We start from the raw sequence: 17,172 nt of genomic DNA on the forward strand, positions 1-17,172 counted from the left end.
TCTCTACTAAAAATACAAAAAAAAATGAGCCACGCACGCCGGGTGTGGTGGCTCACGCCTGTAATCCCAGCGCTTTGGGAGGCCAAGGTGGATGGATCACCTGAAGTCAGAAGTTCGAGACCAGCCTGACCAACATGGTGAAATCCGTCTCTACTAAAAATACAAAAATTAGCCGGGCATGGTGGCGCGCGCCTGTAATCTCAGCTACTTGGAGGCTGAGGCAGGACAATCGCTTGAACCCGGGAGGCGGAGGTTGCGGTGAGCCGAGATCACACCATCGCACTCCCCAGCCTGGGCAACAAGAGCGAAACTCCATCTCAAAAAAAAAAAAAAAAATTAGCCATGCAAGACAGCATGCACCTGTAATTCCAGCTACTCGGGAAGCTGAGGCAGGAGAATCGTTTGAACCCAGGAGGTGGAGGTTGCAGTGACCCAAGATCGCACCACTGCACTCCAGCCTGGGCAACAGAGCAAGACTCCACTTCAAAAAAACTGCACAAACAAACAAACAAAAAACACCAGGATGAAGCACTCCAAGACAGGCCACTCTCCCGATTACTAAACAGTTACATTTAGCAACCCAAGGACTACACAATGCTAGCATCTGTTTCTAGGAGAGGAAACTTGAAGCCCAGAGAAGTAAAGGTACTTCCCCATGAGCACACAGCCAGGCCTGACAGAGCTAAGATTCAGAACTGGGGCTCGGGCTCTGAGAGCTCCTTGCTGTATGTACCACCTGGGCCGACTCCTCCAGAGCAGACTCTTCCTGTACCCTATCTTATGGGACCATGCCATCAGGAGACAGCTGGCCAGGCCTCCTTGTGCCTCTCCGAGAGGCCACCTGGAGAGAAGAGGCCAGGCTGGGCTCAGGCAACAGCGGGAGCCCACTGGACTCCTTCAGCATCCAATCACCCTTCCCCGGTCCCCAAGGCCACCTCTCTGCCTTGGTTTCCCCCTTGTTCCTGCACCCTGCCCTTCCAGGCTCCATCTACCTCTGTTCACAGCTCCCTCTGCCTGGAGAGCTCTTCCACAGACGGTTCCAGGTCTCTGTTCCAGTGCTGCCTCCACCAGGAAGCCCACCCTGACCACCTGCCCCTCTGCTGTTTTCTCCCTCCCTGTAACTGTCTGGAGTTTCTGCTGGCTGACTCGTCTGCCTCATCACCCATGGGGCCCCCAGAGGGAGCTGCGTCTCATCCTCCCCGACTCACCACCAGCTGGGCGCTCCTCTGCAGTTCCAAGGCCTGGGCCGCCTGCTGCTGCAGGTACAGGAACTCCTGCTGCCGCAGGAAGTGCTGCTGCGAGAAGAGCTGCAGCTGCTGTGCATGGTGCAGAGGGCTGCGGCCTGGCGGGTACAGGGCAGGCCAGAGGGGTGGCACCGTGGCCCGCTCCATCAGCTCCGCTGCGGGGACACAGACAGTGTGCTGCACCTGCGGCCTGATGCTGCACCACCATGCCTATTTACAGAGGGGAAGCCGAGGCCAGAGAGGGGCCACCCACACAGCGGGGAGCTGGGCTCTGCAGGGCCCCCAGCTGTCCCCTAGGGGCAGGAAGCTTGTCCTGTCCTCCATAGGCCACGTATGCACCCCAGGCCCAGGAACACAGCCCTGTCCACACCCGGGATGGGATGTCCCCACAGCCTGACAACCAAAGCAGGTCAGCATGCAGACGTGTAAGAGGGCCACTGGGAGGACCCAGGGAACGCCTTCTCCGGCCCCTCCCAGCTGTCTTCTTTTTTTTTTTTTTTTTCAGACAGAGTCTTGCTCTGTCACCCAGGCTGGAGCACAGTGGCCGGATCTCAGCTCACTGCAAGCTCCACCTCCCGGGTTTACGCCATTCTCCTGCCTCAGTCTCCCAAGTAGCTGGGACTACAGGCGCCCGCCACCTCGCCCGGCTAGTTTTTTTGTATTTTTCAGTAGAGACGGGGTTTCACCATGTTAGCCAGGATGGTCTCGATCTCCTGACCTCGTGATCTGCCCGTCTTGGCCTCCCAAAGTGCTGGGATTACAGGCTTGAGCCACCGCGCCCGGCCTCCAGCGGTCTTCGAGGTGGATTCGAGGAGATGGTGGCGCCAGGTAGGGGGAATCCCAGCCCCCACCCAGGGCTGCCTGTCTTGCTTCTCTTTATGGAGTTTTTGGGCAGGAGCTCATTGCAACAAAGACCCCAAGGCTTTATAACGCTGGCCACAGATGTTCTCTCTGAACCCCAGTCCGCCTCCCCAAACGCCGGATCTGCCGGCCGCCACCCCTCAGCGGGTGGCCCTTGGCATCAGAGCCCATCTCGCTGGGCATGGCCAGCCTGGCCCACGGTGACCACACGGAGGGTCCACTTACCAAAGTGAGGCAGGTGATCGCTGGGAATGACCACCAGCTGGCCCGACTGGGGGTCCCGGACAAACTGGTAGGCCGATGGCAGGGAGCCTCCAAGGCCAGGTGGGAACGCAGGGGCCATGCCCTGGTGCAGAGATGGGGGGCCCAAGCCTAGGAGGAAAGAAGCCCAGGCCTGAGTCAGCGCTGGGGCACCCCAGGCGGTTTGTCCCCGGGCGGCCCCAGCCCAGCACCATCTCCCAAGTCCTGAACCTCCTGGGGCCTCCAGTGGGGAAGCCAAGGAACAGGGGTGTTGGCTGGCTGCAAAGAACCTCACAGAGCCACCCGCACTGGGCATCTGCCCCAAACAGGCATGGCAGACGGGCCCCACGCGGCAGAAGCCATTATCATTCCTTCTTCGGACAAATGTGGAGGCCAGGCCCAGGACCCCCAGGAAACGGCAGGCAGGAGCCAGCCCTGAGCTCTTGTCCTGCACCCGCCCCCTCCCACCCCTCCCTCAGAGAAGGGGAGAGTCCCTGTGCCCCACACTCACCGTAGGGGTGTCCGGCGAGCCACATGGATGTGCTGCCCGAGCGGGGCAACCAGGGGTGCGTGGCCAGATGGGCTGCGGGGTCGGCAGACCAGCGACCCGAGCCCGCCAGCGCCGGGCCCCCCGTCACCATGAGGTTGGGGTTCAGGCCGTTAGGAGCACAGCTGGTAGGGTGCAGGCGGGCCAGGTCAGCCAGCTCCTTACTCTCTCTGGAAGGAGGATCACAGGTGTCAGCAACAGCTGGGACAGCCCAGGGGACGAGAAGGAGAAGAGGGGTTGCCCCAAGGAACTGTTTGCCACCAGGCCATGAGTCAGGACAACCACTGCTCGGAACTGAAAGGCCTCCCAGGGCCTTCCACACTCACTGGAAGGGGTCGTGGGGTCACCTGGCCTGGGCAGGGCTGGCCCAGTGCTGAGGACCAGGGCAGCTCCCACTCTCAGTACCACAGCATCCATGGTCAAGGGGCGAAGCTCACCTGGGGTCATCCAGCTGCCCCTCACCCCCAGGGGCTCCCAGACACCCCCCAGACCCTCAGGCTCCCCCGACGCCCTCACCTGAGCAGCTTCTCCTGATCCCGGTCCAGCCGCGCCCCGAGCAGCCGTTCCTCCCGGTGTCTGGCCCGGTCGTCCACACAGTCCTCATCTGCTCGGCCGTGTCCTACAGGGGGACAGGCGGAGGTGAGCCCCCAGCCAGCACCCAGCGCACCCCAGACCCACTGGTCCCACTGCCCTCACCCCTCCCTGGGCCCCCCAAAGCCCCAACGGTCCTGCACAGCCATCTGTGCAGTGCCTTCACCCCAACACCTTTCCTTATGACACATCAAGCTCCCCCAAACCCCAATCGGGGTTTCTCAGGGCCAGGAATCATCCATCCCCTCTGTCATCCCCCATCCAAAAGGCCTATGTCCCCTAGACAGGCAACCGTGGCAATAATTAGACCAATAGCCATGGATATTATAAGAAAATGTCATAAAACCTGTCACATAACAATGAAATGTGAGGCTAGGTGCACTTGCTAATGCTATTTTACTTTTTTTTTTTTTTTACTTGAGAGGGAATCTTGCTCTGTTGCACAGGCTGGAGTAAAGTGGCGCGATCTTGGCTCACTGCAAGCTCCGCCTCCCGGTTCACGCCATTCTCCTGTCTCAGCCTCCCGAGTAGCTGGGACTACAGGCACCCGCCACCATGCCTGGCTAATTTTTTTTTGTATTTTTAGTAGAGACGGGGTTTCACCGTGTTAGCCAGGATGGTCTCCATCTCCTGACCTCATGATCCACCCACCTCGGCCTCCCAAAGTGCTGGGATTACAGGCACTGCGCCCAGCCACTAATGCTGTTTTAATGAAGGGAAAGCAGATTCTGAGCTGGGGTTTGGTGAGGATAGGGCAGAGTCCAAATGGAAAAAAAAACCACAACCCAAAAACTATCCAGACCTGGGTCACATTAAACCAGGCTGTGGTCCCAACCATGCAGGCCTGTGTGTCCCAAGACAGTTTAAATACACATGGCTAGCCGCGCCAGGTGGCTCACGCCTGTAATCCCAGCACTCTGGGAGGCCAAAGGGGGTGCGGATCACCTGAGGTCAGGAGTTCGAGACCAGCCTAGCCAACCTGGCGAAATCCCATCTCTACTAAAAAAAATACAAAAATTAGCTGGACGTGGTGGTGTGCACCCTGCAATCCCAGCTACTCGGGAGGCTGAGGCAGGAGAATCATTTGAACCCAGGAGGCAGAGGTTGCAGTGAGCCAAGACTGCACCAGTGCACTCTAGCCTAGACGACAGACAAAACGAGACTCTGTCTCAAAAAAAAAAAAAAACCCAAATAAAAATTTAGACGGGCATGGTGGCATGTACCAGTAGTCCCAGCTACTCAGGAGGCTGAGGTGGGAGGATCGTTTGTGCCTGGGAAGTCGAGGCTGCAGCGATTCCCTATCATGATTGTACCACTTCACTCCAGCCTGGGTGACAGGGCGAGACCCAGACTCTAAAGAAAAAACAATCAAGACAGAAAAGTAAACCCAAAAACATTATCCACTTGGGTGGAGGGGGTGGCCTTGGCCCCCAGAGTGGGAGATGCCACCAGGCTCACCCATCCCTGTCCCTCCCCATGGCCAGCCCCTGAGTCCCAGGCCTGGCACATGGATGGTCACCAGAGGAGAGGGGACGGGGAGGGGTGGAGTGACAGGAGCCCCGTCTGTCCCTCTCCGTCCCTCCTCGTCCCTGCCACCCTGCCCTGGCCCCTCTTTGAGTGTTTAACACCATGAGCCAGAGATGGGACCACCGACAGGGGAGGGCATGGGAGGAAGCTGAACACCCTGGCAGAGGCCACCAGGTGTACAGCTCGGAAACCTGCCTGTCGGCTCCTGGGTGCCACTCGCACAGGCTGAGGCATGGTTGATACTCCCCTCAGGGCCAGCCTTCCCAGGGCTGCCAGGAAGAGGGGTGGGCTGGGACCTAGGTCCTACTACCCAGGGCTACTGCGGGCAGATACCGGCCATCAGCCACCCGCAAGGGCCCAGTCCAGCACTGCCAGCAGCAGTGTCAGGGGCTCAGCCCCCAGCACAGAGACACTATCCTTCTGCTGGAGACAAGGTCCCCACCCACCTGCCCTACCTGGGGTCTACAGCGGCCCCACAGCCATGACCCTAATGGGCGAGGAACCTTGGAATCAAGCTTCTCCTCTCATCTCTCCCTTCTCACACCCCCAAATACCGGGAGCTCCTAATGAGCAGTGCCCCAGGTCCAGCAGAATGGCTCACACCTGTAATCCCAGCACTTTGGGAGGCCGAGGTGGGAGGATCACTGGAGTTTGAGACCAACCTGGGGAACACAGTGAGTCCCCATTTCTACAAAAACATAAAAAATTAGCCAGGAGGAAGGTGGGAATCCTCCAGTCCCAGAAGCAGAAGAGAGGAACCCAGAGAGGGGCACAGTCATGCCAGCCCAGAAGCCTGCAGGACCGAGTGTGTGGAGGGACAGCTGAGCAGCCTGGCACCGGGAGGGGCATGTCGATGAGGGCAGCTGGACATGGGCCTCCAGGGCCACCTGGACCTCCAACATCAGTGTAGCTCCTGTATCAAAGCAGAACCTGAGCTCACAAGGCACCCCTTAGTCAGGACTGAAAGGGGCCCTGCCTGGGGACCTCACGGGGAAACTGAGGCTGAGAAGGACAGTGACAGGTCTTGGGCAGGACTGGGACAATGGAGGGCCACCCCAGAGTCCCACAGCTGTGCTGAGAAATCGGGTCATGAGCTCAAGCTTCCCTCTCCCAGGGGAGACAGCCATCCCAGCTTACAGAATCCCAGAGGCTCAGCCACCTGAAGGGGCCACCCTCACCCCTGGCTCCTCCTGGAGTCTGGGACAAGCTTTGAGCACAGGGCTCTCCCAGTGCCCCCAGAAGAGGCGGGCACTGAGCGTGCAGCCTGGGCTCAGCCCCAAGTCCTCTGTGCCCCCAACTGTCCCAGCTGTCACTGCGAATGGTCTCAGGGGCTTCCATCCAGGGCGCCACCTGCCACCGAAGCCAGTCTACTCGCCAGCCCCCTCTCAGAGCACCTGCCACCCTCAGGGCCTCAAGGGCCATAGCCCCAGGCTGCTCCCTGCAAATGTGGCTGGCCTCTGAAGAGATATAGTGAGCCCTCTGTCCCCTACCCCTGCCAGGCTCCTGCTCTACCCTCCTCAGTCTGTGCCCCCCCCATCTGCTCTAATCCTAGTCCCCCATCTGTCACCCCACGGGGCCAAGTGGGGACCTGGCTGGCCTCTCAAGGGTGCCCCACCCTCTCTGCACATATCACACACGTCCCTTCCCCACCTCTGGGCCACACACATAACATTCCCACCACCTGGACCTCCACCATCAGAGCTCAGCTTCAAGTGCCACCTCCTCCAGGAAGCCCCCCCTGACCACCTCTGCTCCATCACGCTCTTGATTCCACACAGCTATTCTGCTTATTGAACACTATCTGTGTTCTAAAGGCTGCAGTGAGCCATGACAGCACCACTGAACTCCAACCTGGGCAACGGAGTGAGACCCTGTCTCCAAAAAAAGAAAAAAAGAGAGAAAGAGTGAAAGAATAGAAAGAAGGAAAGACTGAAAGAAAAAGAAGTAAACTCAGGTTGGGCGCGGTGGCTCACGCCTGGAATCCCAGCACTTTGAGAGGCCAAGGTGGGCGGATCACCCAAGGTCAGAAGTTCAAGACCAGCGTGGCTAACACGGTGAAACCCTATCTCTACTAAAAATAAAAAAATTAGCTGGGCATGGTGGCAGGTGCCTGTAATCCCAGCTATTCAGAAGGCTGAGGCAGGAGAATGGCTTGAACTTGGGAGACGGAGGTTGCAGCGAACCGAGATCACACCACTGCACTCCAGCCTGGGCGACAGAGCCAGACTCCATCAAATAAATAAAATAAAATAAAAACAAAAAAATTAAATTAAATTAAAATAAAAAATAAGAGAAAGTGGATAAATAAACAAAGGCTGTCCCTGTGCCCAGCAGGGCACCAGGCCACTTTGCACACATGAACTCAATCACCATCAACCCAGGAGGCAGATCCCAGCCCGCACCCCTATCTTCCAGATGAGGAAGCTGAGGCACAGGGAGATAAAGAAACATGCCCAGGTCACAAGACTAACATGGACGCATCATGGCTGGGATCAGCATCCAAGTCGGCCCTGCTGACTGCCAACATACACAGCCCCGTGTAGGGAGTGCCACAGGGCCCTGTCTAGCCACGTCACTGCTGTCCCCATCTGCAGGCCGCCCGGAGGCCCAGCCCCACCCCAGGGCCCATGGTGGGGTGACAGTGTCCTGCAGCAAAAGCCCCCCAGTCTGCAGCGCAGTCTGCAGCGCTAACGAACCCCCTCACAGGTCACGCGCCCCACACTGCAGCCATTAGGAGCCCAAGGCTCATGTAGAGGCCCCGTTCCCATGGCAACCCCTTCCTGGCCCCTCTCTGAACAGCTCCAGATAGGGTTGCTCTCCCGGGGTCCAGGGAAGTGGATGGTAGGGGGGGCGGTGACGGGATAGAGGCCCCAGCAGGCTTATCACCAACACCATGGCATACACCTGGCTCTGCACCCCCAGCCACCCTGTGATGCTGGAGGTGGGGACATCCCCACAGCCCCTCCCTCCCAGACCTGGTCCCACCCTAGAGGTGATGGGCCAGTGAAGAGGTGGGAGAGACAAAGCTCAGCTCAGGGTTCCCCACTCAGCCTTGCCTCATCCCTGCAGGCCTCAGTCTCCCCATCTGTGAACAGGGAGAGTAACAGTCCCTCCTCTGCATAGGTCCACGTCCTCACAGGAGGCCTCATGGAGCTGTCTGTTCATACAGGCTGCTGGCTCAATGGCAATGACTGCTTTCTTTTCTAGGGGGCGGTTGGGGGGACAGGATCTTACTCTGTCACCCAGGTTGGAGCGCAGTGGTGTGATCTCACTGCAGCCTCGACCTGCTGGGTTCAAGTGACTCTCCCCTACCTCAGCCTCCCAGTAGCTGGGACTACTGGTGCCACGCCACTATGCTCGGATCGTTTATTTTTATTTTATTTTATTTTATTTTATTTTTATTATTATTTTTTGAGATGGAGTCTCACTCTGTCACCCAGGCTGGAGTGCAGTGGCGTGATCTCAGCTCACTGCAACCTCCACCTCCCAGGTTCAAGTGATTCTCTGCCTCAGCCACCCGAGTAGCTGGGATTACAGGCGCTCGCCACCACGCCCAGCTAATTTTTTTGGTATTTTTAGTACAGATGGGGTTTCACCATCTTGGCCAGGCTGGTCTTGAACTCCTGACCTTGTGATCCACCCGCCTCAGCCTCCCAAAGTGCTGGGATTACAGGCATGAGCCACCGCGCCCGGCTTTTTTTTTTTTGTAGAGCTGGGGTTTCACTATGTTGCCCAGGCTAGTCTCCAACTCCTGAGCTCAAGCGATCTACCCACCTTGGCCTCCCAAAGAGCTGGAATTACAGGCATGAGTCGCTGCGTCTGGCAAGGATGACTCTTAGGAGTCTCAGGGTCTCGGGCGTGGGGGCTCTGACTGCGTGGGGCTCACAAATGTAGGTAATGCCTGTCCTTCATCCATCTCAAGGTCCAAGACAGCCTAAGGCCAGACCTAGATCCTATGTGAGGACAGGAGGAGCCAGCGCTCCCCTGCACAGGCAGGCGCATTCTAAGACCCTAATGCCTGAATATGAGCAGATGAGAGAGAGGCCTACTATGTGCCCGTCAGCCTACCCGGCATCAAACAGATGAGCTGCCCCCAGAGCCGAGAGGGCTCAAGGCTCTTGTTCAAGGTTACGTAGTTACAAAGCGCAGAGCCTGGACTTAAAACCATTGACAGAGGCAGAGGGCTCGCCCCAAAAAGCAAGAGACTGGGGCGAGACCCCAGGAGACCAGGGTGACAACCTGACTGTCCTCATCTGGGAGAACTGCCCAGGCACAGGCACCCCAGTGCGTCTCTCTCCTCCCTCCTTTCAAAGTTGCTCAGCATTCAGACTGGGCTGCCCAGAGAGAAATGACCACTTCTTATGGGATTTTTTTAAGGACAGAAAGAATCCAGCCACATACTTTTTTTGTTCTTTTAGAGACGGGTTATCACTCTGTTGCCCAGACTGGAGTGCAGTGGTACAAGCATAGTTCAGTGCAGTCTTGACCTCCCAGGCTCAAACTATCCTCCCACTCCAGCCTCCTGAGTAGCTGGGGCTACAGACACACCAGCATACCCAGATGATTTTTTTTTTTTTTTTTTTTTTTTCATTTTTTGAGATGGACTTTCGCTCTGCTGCCCAGGCTGGAGTGCAATGGCACGATCTCAGCTCACTGCAACTTCCTCCTCCTGAGTTCAAGCGATTCTCCTGCCTCAGCCTCTCAAATAGCTGGGATTACAGGTATGTGCCACCATGCTCGGCTAATTTTGTATTTTTAGTTAGTAGAGATGGGGTTTTACCACGTTAGCCAGGCTGATCTCAAACTCCTGACCTCGGGTGATCCACCCGCCTCGGTCTCCCAAAGTGCTGGGATTACACGTGTGAGCCACCACGCCCAGACTATTTTTATTTTTTGTAGAGACAAGGTCTTGCTAGGTTGCCTAGGCCGGCCTTAAACTCCTAAGCTCAAGTGATCCTCCTCCTTTGGCCTTCCGAAGTGCTGGGATTACAGACGTGAGCCACCATGCCCAGCCCCCAACCAGTCACCTACTTGTCAAACATCAGCACCAACAGAGAAGGGCAGCTTCAGATAAATCCCCAAACACCTCATCCCAAACTTCTGGCACACCCTCCCTCCCTCTCTCACATTCACATTGTCCCCCTCCCCTCCACACACACACACACACTCATGGCCTCTTGGACACAGACAGGTACTCTGGGATCCCAGACGGATTCCACTGACCGTGAGCCCCCAACAAAGGTGCTACCCCATGCGACAGAAGGATCCTTCCAGAGAAAGGCTCAAAGAGGTCTCCTGCCTCCCAGGGGACCCCGGCCCCAAACCTCTGAGCAGAAGACTTTTCTGTCACCAAGCTGGCCACCTCCAATCCAAGGGCTATTGGCCCCTCCCTCCTTCTGTCCCAGAATAAGGCCGATTCTCGTGCAAAGCCCCAGGGTCAGAGTGTAGGGGGGGCTTCCCTGGCTCCCAGGAGCTCCACACAGGACCGTGGGCTCATTCAGTCAGTCAAAACTCACTCACTGAGCATCGCTCACTGAGCCAGTCCTGCTGGATGAAGAGAATTCCAAGACAAGCCTGACAGAACCCCAACTCCCAACTCAAAATCCAAAGACTCCAGGGCCGTCCCCAGAAGGCAGGAGCATCTGGAGCTCAGCCAGAGACAGGCCCCATCCAAGGTGGCTCCACGGGGAGGTGAAGGCACAGAGGATGGGGAGACATGGCCGTGCAGGAAGTGGGAAGGGCGCTGCAGGCAGGAGGTCCAGCATCACACACCCAGGACCGGCTGGGGCAGGCGTCAAGGTGGTGGGAAAGTGACACAGCTGGCCGGGCGCGGTGGCTCACGCGTGTAATCCCAGCACTTCGGAAGGCCGAGGCGGGCAGATCCCTTGAGGTTAGGAGTTCGAGACCAGCCTGACCAACATGGTGAAATCCCATCTCTACTTAAAAAATACAAAATTAGCTGGGCATGGTGGCGGTGCCTGTGATTCCAGCTACTCATGAGGCTGAGGCAGGAGAATCACTTGCACCCGGGAGGCAGAGGTTGCAGTGAGCCAAGATCGTGCCACTGCACTCCAGCCTGGGCAACAGAGCAAAACTCTGTTTCAAAAAAATAAAAAAGCTGGATGCGGTGGCTCATGCCTGTAATCCCAGCACTTTGGGAGGCCGAGGAGGGCAGATCACTTGAGGTCAGGAGTTTGAGACCAGCCTGGCCAACATGGTGAAACCCTGTCTCTACTAAAAAATACAAAAATTAGCCGAGCATGGTGGCACGTCCCTGTAGTCCCAGCTACTCGGGAGGCTGAGGCAGAAGAACCGCTTGAACCCGGGAGGCAGAGGTTGCAGTGAGCTGAGAGCGTGCCACTGCACTCCAGCCTGGGTAACAGAGCAAGACTCCGTCTCAAAAAAGAAAAAAAAAGTAACACAAGTAGGAGATTCAGCCAGAGAGGCCCAGACTCCCATCCTCAGAGTAGCGGGTCAGGCTGGACTCTGGGAGGCAAACACAGAGGGGCATCTACAGGGTCCTCTGCAGCCATGGTGTACACGAACACTGGAGAGGCAGGGCTGGTGTGACGAGGGTGGCCTGTGCCCTCCTGGGCTGTCTGGGAAAACAAGGTTGAGACAGTGGAAGTAGGAGGTGGTGGTGACAGGACTCAGCCATGCCACTTGCCATGGACCAAGGTCCAAGCCCAGGTAGGCCCGGAAGGCCAGGCTGGGGAAGGACGGAGCCCCAGAAGATGGGCACCGTGGTGCCTATGCAGCCTGCAGTAGTAGAGTCTGGGACATGAAGGGAAGGGAGTCCTGTGGGTGCCACAAACAAGGACCCAGACCCTGGGACAGGTGTGAGTTCCCAGCAAGTGAGCATGGGACGTGGGCTGGGGGCTAGGGGCAGAGGCTGACTGTCAAGAAGTCCCACGAGCTAGAAGCAGCCGGACGTCGCTTCCCTGGCCCTTACTCCAGCCTGCAACCCCACACCACACAGGCTAAGCACGGCCTCAGGCGGGGGTCTTGGCTCAACAGCAGGCCACCTTCTGGACAGACCAAGTCAGGAGTTCCAACAAACACACCTCAGATGTGAACTCCCCCCAAATCCCAGGAGGAATCCCAACAGCAAACTAGACAAGGGACACAGGAAATTCGACCGTCAGCCAAGCTCTGCAGAAACACTCAAAACTTACAGAAATGTACCATCCTCCCCTACTGAAATTATCAACCTTCTTGTTCTTTTAATTTTATTTTTTCCTGAGATAGGGTTTCATTCTGTCACCCAGGCCTGCCTGGCAGCAACAGTTAAAAACAAAAACAAAACAAAAAAAAAAACCCGAGTTGTGGCCAGGCACAGTGGCCACCCCTATAAGCCCAGTAATTTGGGAGGCCAGAGCAGGAACACTTGAGACCAGGAGTTCAAGACCAGCCTGGGCAACACAAGAGGACCCCCGTTCTCTACAAAAAAATGAAAAAATTGGCTGGGCCCAGTGGCTCGCGCCTGTAATCCCAGCACTTTGGGAGGCCAAGGCAGGCGGATCACCTGAGATCAGGAGTTTGAGACCAGCCTGGCCAACATGGCAAAACCCCATCTCTACTTAAAATACAAAAATTAGCCAGGCGTTGTGATGCACGCTTGTAATCCCAGCTACTGGGGAGATTGAGGCAGAATTGCTTGAACCCAGGAGGTGGAGATTACAGTGAGCCAAGATGGCACCACGGTACTCCAGTCTGGGCAACAGTGCAAGACTCTCTCCAAAAAAAAAAAAAGAAAAAGAAAAAATTAGTCAGGTGTGATGGCACATACTTGCGGTCCCAGATACTTGGGAGGCTGAGGTGGGAGGATCGCTTGAACCCAGGAGGTCAAGGCTACACTAAGCTATGATCGCACACTGCACTCCAGCCTGTGTAACAGAACAAGACCCTATCTCTAAAACAAAATAATGATTTATAAACTAAAAAATAAAATAAAACAGGCCAGGCGCAGTGGCTCATGCCTATAATCCCAGCACTTTGGAAGGCCGAGATAGGCGGGTCACCTGAGGTCAGGAGTTTGAGACCAGCCTGACCAACTTGGAGAAACCGTCTCTACTAAAAATACAAAATGAGCCGAGCGTGGTGGCCCATGCCTGTAATCCCAGCTATTCTGGAGGCTGAGCCAGGAGAATCACTTGAACTTGGGAGGCGGAGGTTGCCCTGAGCTGAGATCCTGCCACTGGATTCCAGCCTAGGCAACAAGAGCAAAACTCTGTTTCAAAAGTAAATAAATAAATAAAACAATTCTGAAAAATCCAAAATATAACATGGACTCATAAACCGCTTACAGGCACGTAAACTCTCTACCTAAAAAGTCACTCAAGTATGAAGTATCAAGACTGTGAGGATGTTGGAACCCCAGTTTCTGTCTGTTCCTCAAACACTCATTCACTCATCCATCAAACACCTACTACCTGCCAGAGCCCAGGATGGCTAGGCACTGAGGCCACTGGAATCGGTAAGGCACAGTTAGGTGCCTTGATGACTTAAAATTGAAAGTTTGATATTTGTCTATTCCCAAGACCATCTATTCTCAGGAAATGACTAAAAATATCATGAAGGTGCAATGCACACAGACTGAAAGCAACGTTCCGAACACAAAACATCGGAGAAGGAACGAACAAAATGCCCAAGGAAATGGAGAACTGAACCACGGTACATGCTCTCAACAGAACATTTAAGGACTTTCAAAAAAAAAATTGTACTGGCCGTGCGCAGTGGCTCAAGCCTGTAATCCCAGCACTTTGGGAGGCCGAGACGGGCGGATCGCGAGGTCAGGAGATTGAGACCATCCTGGCTAACACCGTGAAAACCCGTCTCTACTAAAAATACAAAAACTAGCCGGGTGAGGTGGCGGGCGCCTGTAGTCCCAGCTACTCGGGAGGCTGAGGCAGGAGAATGGCGTAAACCTGGGAGGCGGAGCTTGCAGTGAGCTGAGATCCGGCCACTGCACTCCAGTCCGGGTGACAGAGCGAGACTCCGCCTCAAGAAAAAAATTGTACTTATAAAGACTTAGCAATAACGAAAGGAAAGGGCCCACACGGTAACATACGGGAAAGGACACAGAGGCCCAAGATCCTACATGCACCAGGGGCTCTGCAGGTAGAAGCATATTGCACGGTAAAATGAATTCAGGAGAAGACACAGGACTCAGGGTACTGGGAAAATATAATGGCCCTTTTCCTTTGTTCTCTTTTTCTGCATTTTACACATTTTTCTATGTGCACAATGGAAAAACCAATAAACCTCTAAGAGCGGCCACAGCCCACAAGTGACAGAAAGGACAAATGCTGCCTGGAAGGCAGCGAGATGTGAGGGTGTGCCAGGGAAGGTGGGAAGGGAGACAGGGAGAAATGGAACGTCGGGGTGGCATAGAACAAGGAAAGGAAGGGGCTGGGGTAGAGACCCAGGACCTACCTTTGACATTACTCAGCGACAGAGATCGGTCCTGGTCTGCCAGCCCAGGCCCCAGCCGGCCACTGCCACCACTGTCCTTCTGCCGGGCCACAGCCACCGCAATGCCCACGGGCGGGTGTCGCACTTCTGCCTCACCCTGGGCACCAGAGCCCTCGCGCCCAAAAGCCTTGGCGCTCTCGGGCCTCTCCGGGTCTCGCTTCAGCTGCCGGCTGCCACCCGCTGCAGGGCCTCCGGAGTGTGGGAGTCGGGCCTGGGCTCGGGGGGCACCAGCAGAGGTGGGCGCAGGCTCGGGTTTCATGGTGCCCAAACCTCCAAAAGGGCTCTTCTTGCCACAGCCACCAGGGCGCACGGCCACAGCCTCCCGGGCGAAACTGCCACTGTACTTTATAAGGCTCTGCATGGCAGACGCCTCCCCAGGCCCGTGGGCTGCAGAGTGCATGTCAGCGATAGGCCGGCCGCAGGTGGCCGCTGAGCGGGGCAGCACAGCCCCAGGGTCCAGGTAGGCCTTCTTCGAGGACGAGGCAGCAACCACGGCGGCCTCCTCTTCGGCGCGGCTGTGGTGGTGCTGCGCAGCCAGCACGGCCATCTGCGTGGTGGCGAAGTTGCCCAGCTCGAAGGGTTTCCATTTGTGCTCAGGGCCAGTGGGCGGGGGGCGCCCGGGCTCTAGGCCGAAGAGCTTGGCGGCCTGTTGGGCTGCAGGACCAGCTGGGCCGCGGGGCGCACGCTCGCAGGGCCTCGGGTCCGCCTCGGGCTTGAGCAGCTCCTTGGCAGGCAGGTAGGCGCGGGGGTCCGGGGAGGCGCGTGCAGCCCGCACCGTGGGGGCATCCGCAGGGGACGGCCGCTTGAGCGAGCGGATGACCGAGTTCTTCTCGCGCAGGCCCTCGGGCCGGTCCAGAGGCCGCGGGGAGCCGGGGGGCGCCTGCAGGACCCCCGGTCTACCAGCCTCACGCTCGCGGGCCCGGGCATCACGCGCCTGGGATGCGATCTGTATGGGCCCGGGGCGCTCGTCGAAGACCTCCACGGAAGGCACAAAGGTGGGCGCCACCACGCGGTGCTCACGGCCCTGCTCGCGGAAGACGGTGTAGACACCGGCGGGGGTAGCCGCGGGGGGTGCGGGAGGCCCCTTGGGGGGCGCAGGCGGCGGGGGCAGTGGTGAGGGGCAGGGGCGCGGCCCGGGCAGCAGGGTCTCCGTGCGCCGCAGCAGCCGCGCGCCCTCGTCCTGCCGGGCGGCCTCCTTGGCACCCCCGCGCCCCGCTTCGGCCACCAGCGCGGGCAGCCCCGCGTCCCCGGCGCCGCCGTTGCACATCGTTAGTACCGACGGCTGCAGTGCCGCGTTCTTGGTCTTGGACTCAGTCAGGAAGGGCGACAGGCGCTCAGCCAGGCGCGGGGGCCCCCGGTCCTGGCGGCCCTCCGCACGCGCCTCCTGGGTCAGGTCCACCACGCCGCGCGGCCCCGAGGCCTCCTCGCCCCGGGCGCGTGGGTCCTTCTTGCCGAACAGCAGAGGCGGCTCCCCGCCGCGGCCCGCCCGCTCCTTGGCTGGACCGTCCCGCGACGATGAGCCTTTCGCAGGGGGGCCCGAGGAGTGGCCGCCGCCAGGGGTCCGGGCAGAGGGGGCGTGAGAGTGCAGGGCGCCCGGAGGCCCCGCGGTGGGCAGGTAGAAGCCGTCTGCAGAGAAGGGAACAGCAGGCAGTGAGCGAGCGCCACCTCCCACCCCTGCCTGGGCGGAGGGGGACCCCTAAGAGGGAGCTGGGCCAACCCATGCCTTCCCCAGTGTGTGTTGTGTTGTGTTGTGTTGTGTTGTGTTGTGTTTTGTGAGACAGTTCTCGCTCTTGTCGCCCAGGCTGCAGTGCAATGGCGCAATCTTGGCTCACTGCCTCCTGGATTCAAGCGATTCTCCTGCCTCAGCCTCCCGAGTGGCTGGGATTACAGGTGCACCCCACCATGCACGGCTAATTGCTGTATTTTTAATACAGGCGGGGTTTCACCATGTTCGTCAGGCTGGTCTTGAACCCTTGACCTCAGGTGATCCACCTGTCTCAGCCTCCTAAAGTGCTGGGATTACAGGCGTGAGCCGCACTCGGCCCAGTGTTTTCTCTTGGAAATTAAACTGTTTTGGTGTAGGGAGCCCCGAGGTTTCACAGCAAGGCAAGGCATCTCCCCAGGGCAAGAAGAGAAGAAATGGGTAATCCAGCCCTGGAGAGTGCAGGCTCTGGAAATATCTAGAACCAAGTTTAAATCTACCCTTCCCATGCCTCAGTTTCCTCATCTGTAAAAGGAGAGACCATGGGTTGTTTTCAGAGCTTCCCAGAAGGCCTAGCAGGGCCCCTAAGAGGAGAGTGTGACCAGAAGGCACCCAGGGCTGTGGGTGGGCCCAAGGAGTCTGTGGGGGTCTTAGGGACTCAGGTCTCAAAAGAGCATCTTAGGCTCACATCTGTAATCCCAGCACTTTGGGAAGCCGAGGTAGGAAGATTGCTTGAGGCCAGGAGTTTGAAACCATCCTGGGCAACACAGCAAGACTCCACCTCTACAAAAAGTTAAAAAGTCAGCTGGGTGTAGTGGCGTACATCTGCAGTCCCAGCTACTTGGGGGGCTGAGTCAGGAGCATCATTTGGGAGTTTGAGGCTGCAGCGAGCTATGATCACACCACTGCACTCCAGCCTGGGCAACATAGTGAGACCCTGTCTCGAAAAAAAAAAGCAAGCATCCTGGACAGAGCTGGGGGCTACC

The 17,172-nt window shown here is 57.5% G+C and overlaps 1 protein-coding gene across 9 annotated transcripts in view; it reads right to left on the reverse strand.

Moving 5' to 3' along the window:
* Window positions 1-17,172, reverse strand: part of TNRC18 (trinucleotide repeat containing 18) — a 123,355-nt gene that overhangs the window by 71,175 nt on the left and 35,008 nt on the right. For all 9 annotated transcript variants that reach the window (XM_033193086.1, XM_033193083.1, XM_033193085.1 and 6 more), the window contains 5 exons: window positions 14,446-16,110; window positions 3,409-3,511; window positions 2,857-3,062; window positions 2,331-2,477; window positions 1,209-1,399 (listed from right to left, as the gene is read on the reverse strand). In XM_033193086.1, the coding sequence (XP_033048977.1) occupies window positions 1,209-1,399; window positions 2,331-2,477; window positions 2,857-3,062; window positions 3,409-3,511; window positions 14,446-16,110 (2,312 nt within the window). The remainder of the gene's footprint in view (window positions 1-1,208; window positions 1,400-2,330; window positions 2,478-2,856; window positions 3,063-3,408; window positions 3,512-14,445; window positions 16,111-17,172) is intronic.

Source organism: Trachypithecus francoisi, unplaced genomic scaffold, assembly GCF_009764315.1.
Source record: "Trachypithecus francoisi isolate TF-2019V2 unplaced genomic scaffold, Tfra_2.0 Lachesis_group4, whole genome shotgun sequence".
Taxonomy (NCBI): domain Eukaryota; kingdom Metazoa; phylum Chordata; class Mammalia; order Primates; family Cercopithecidae; genus Trachypithecus; species Trachypithecus francoisi.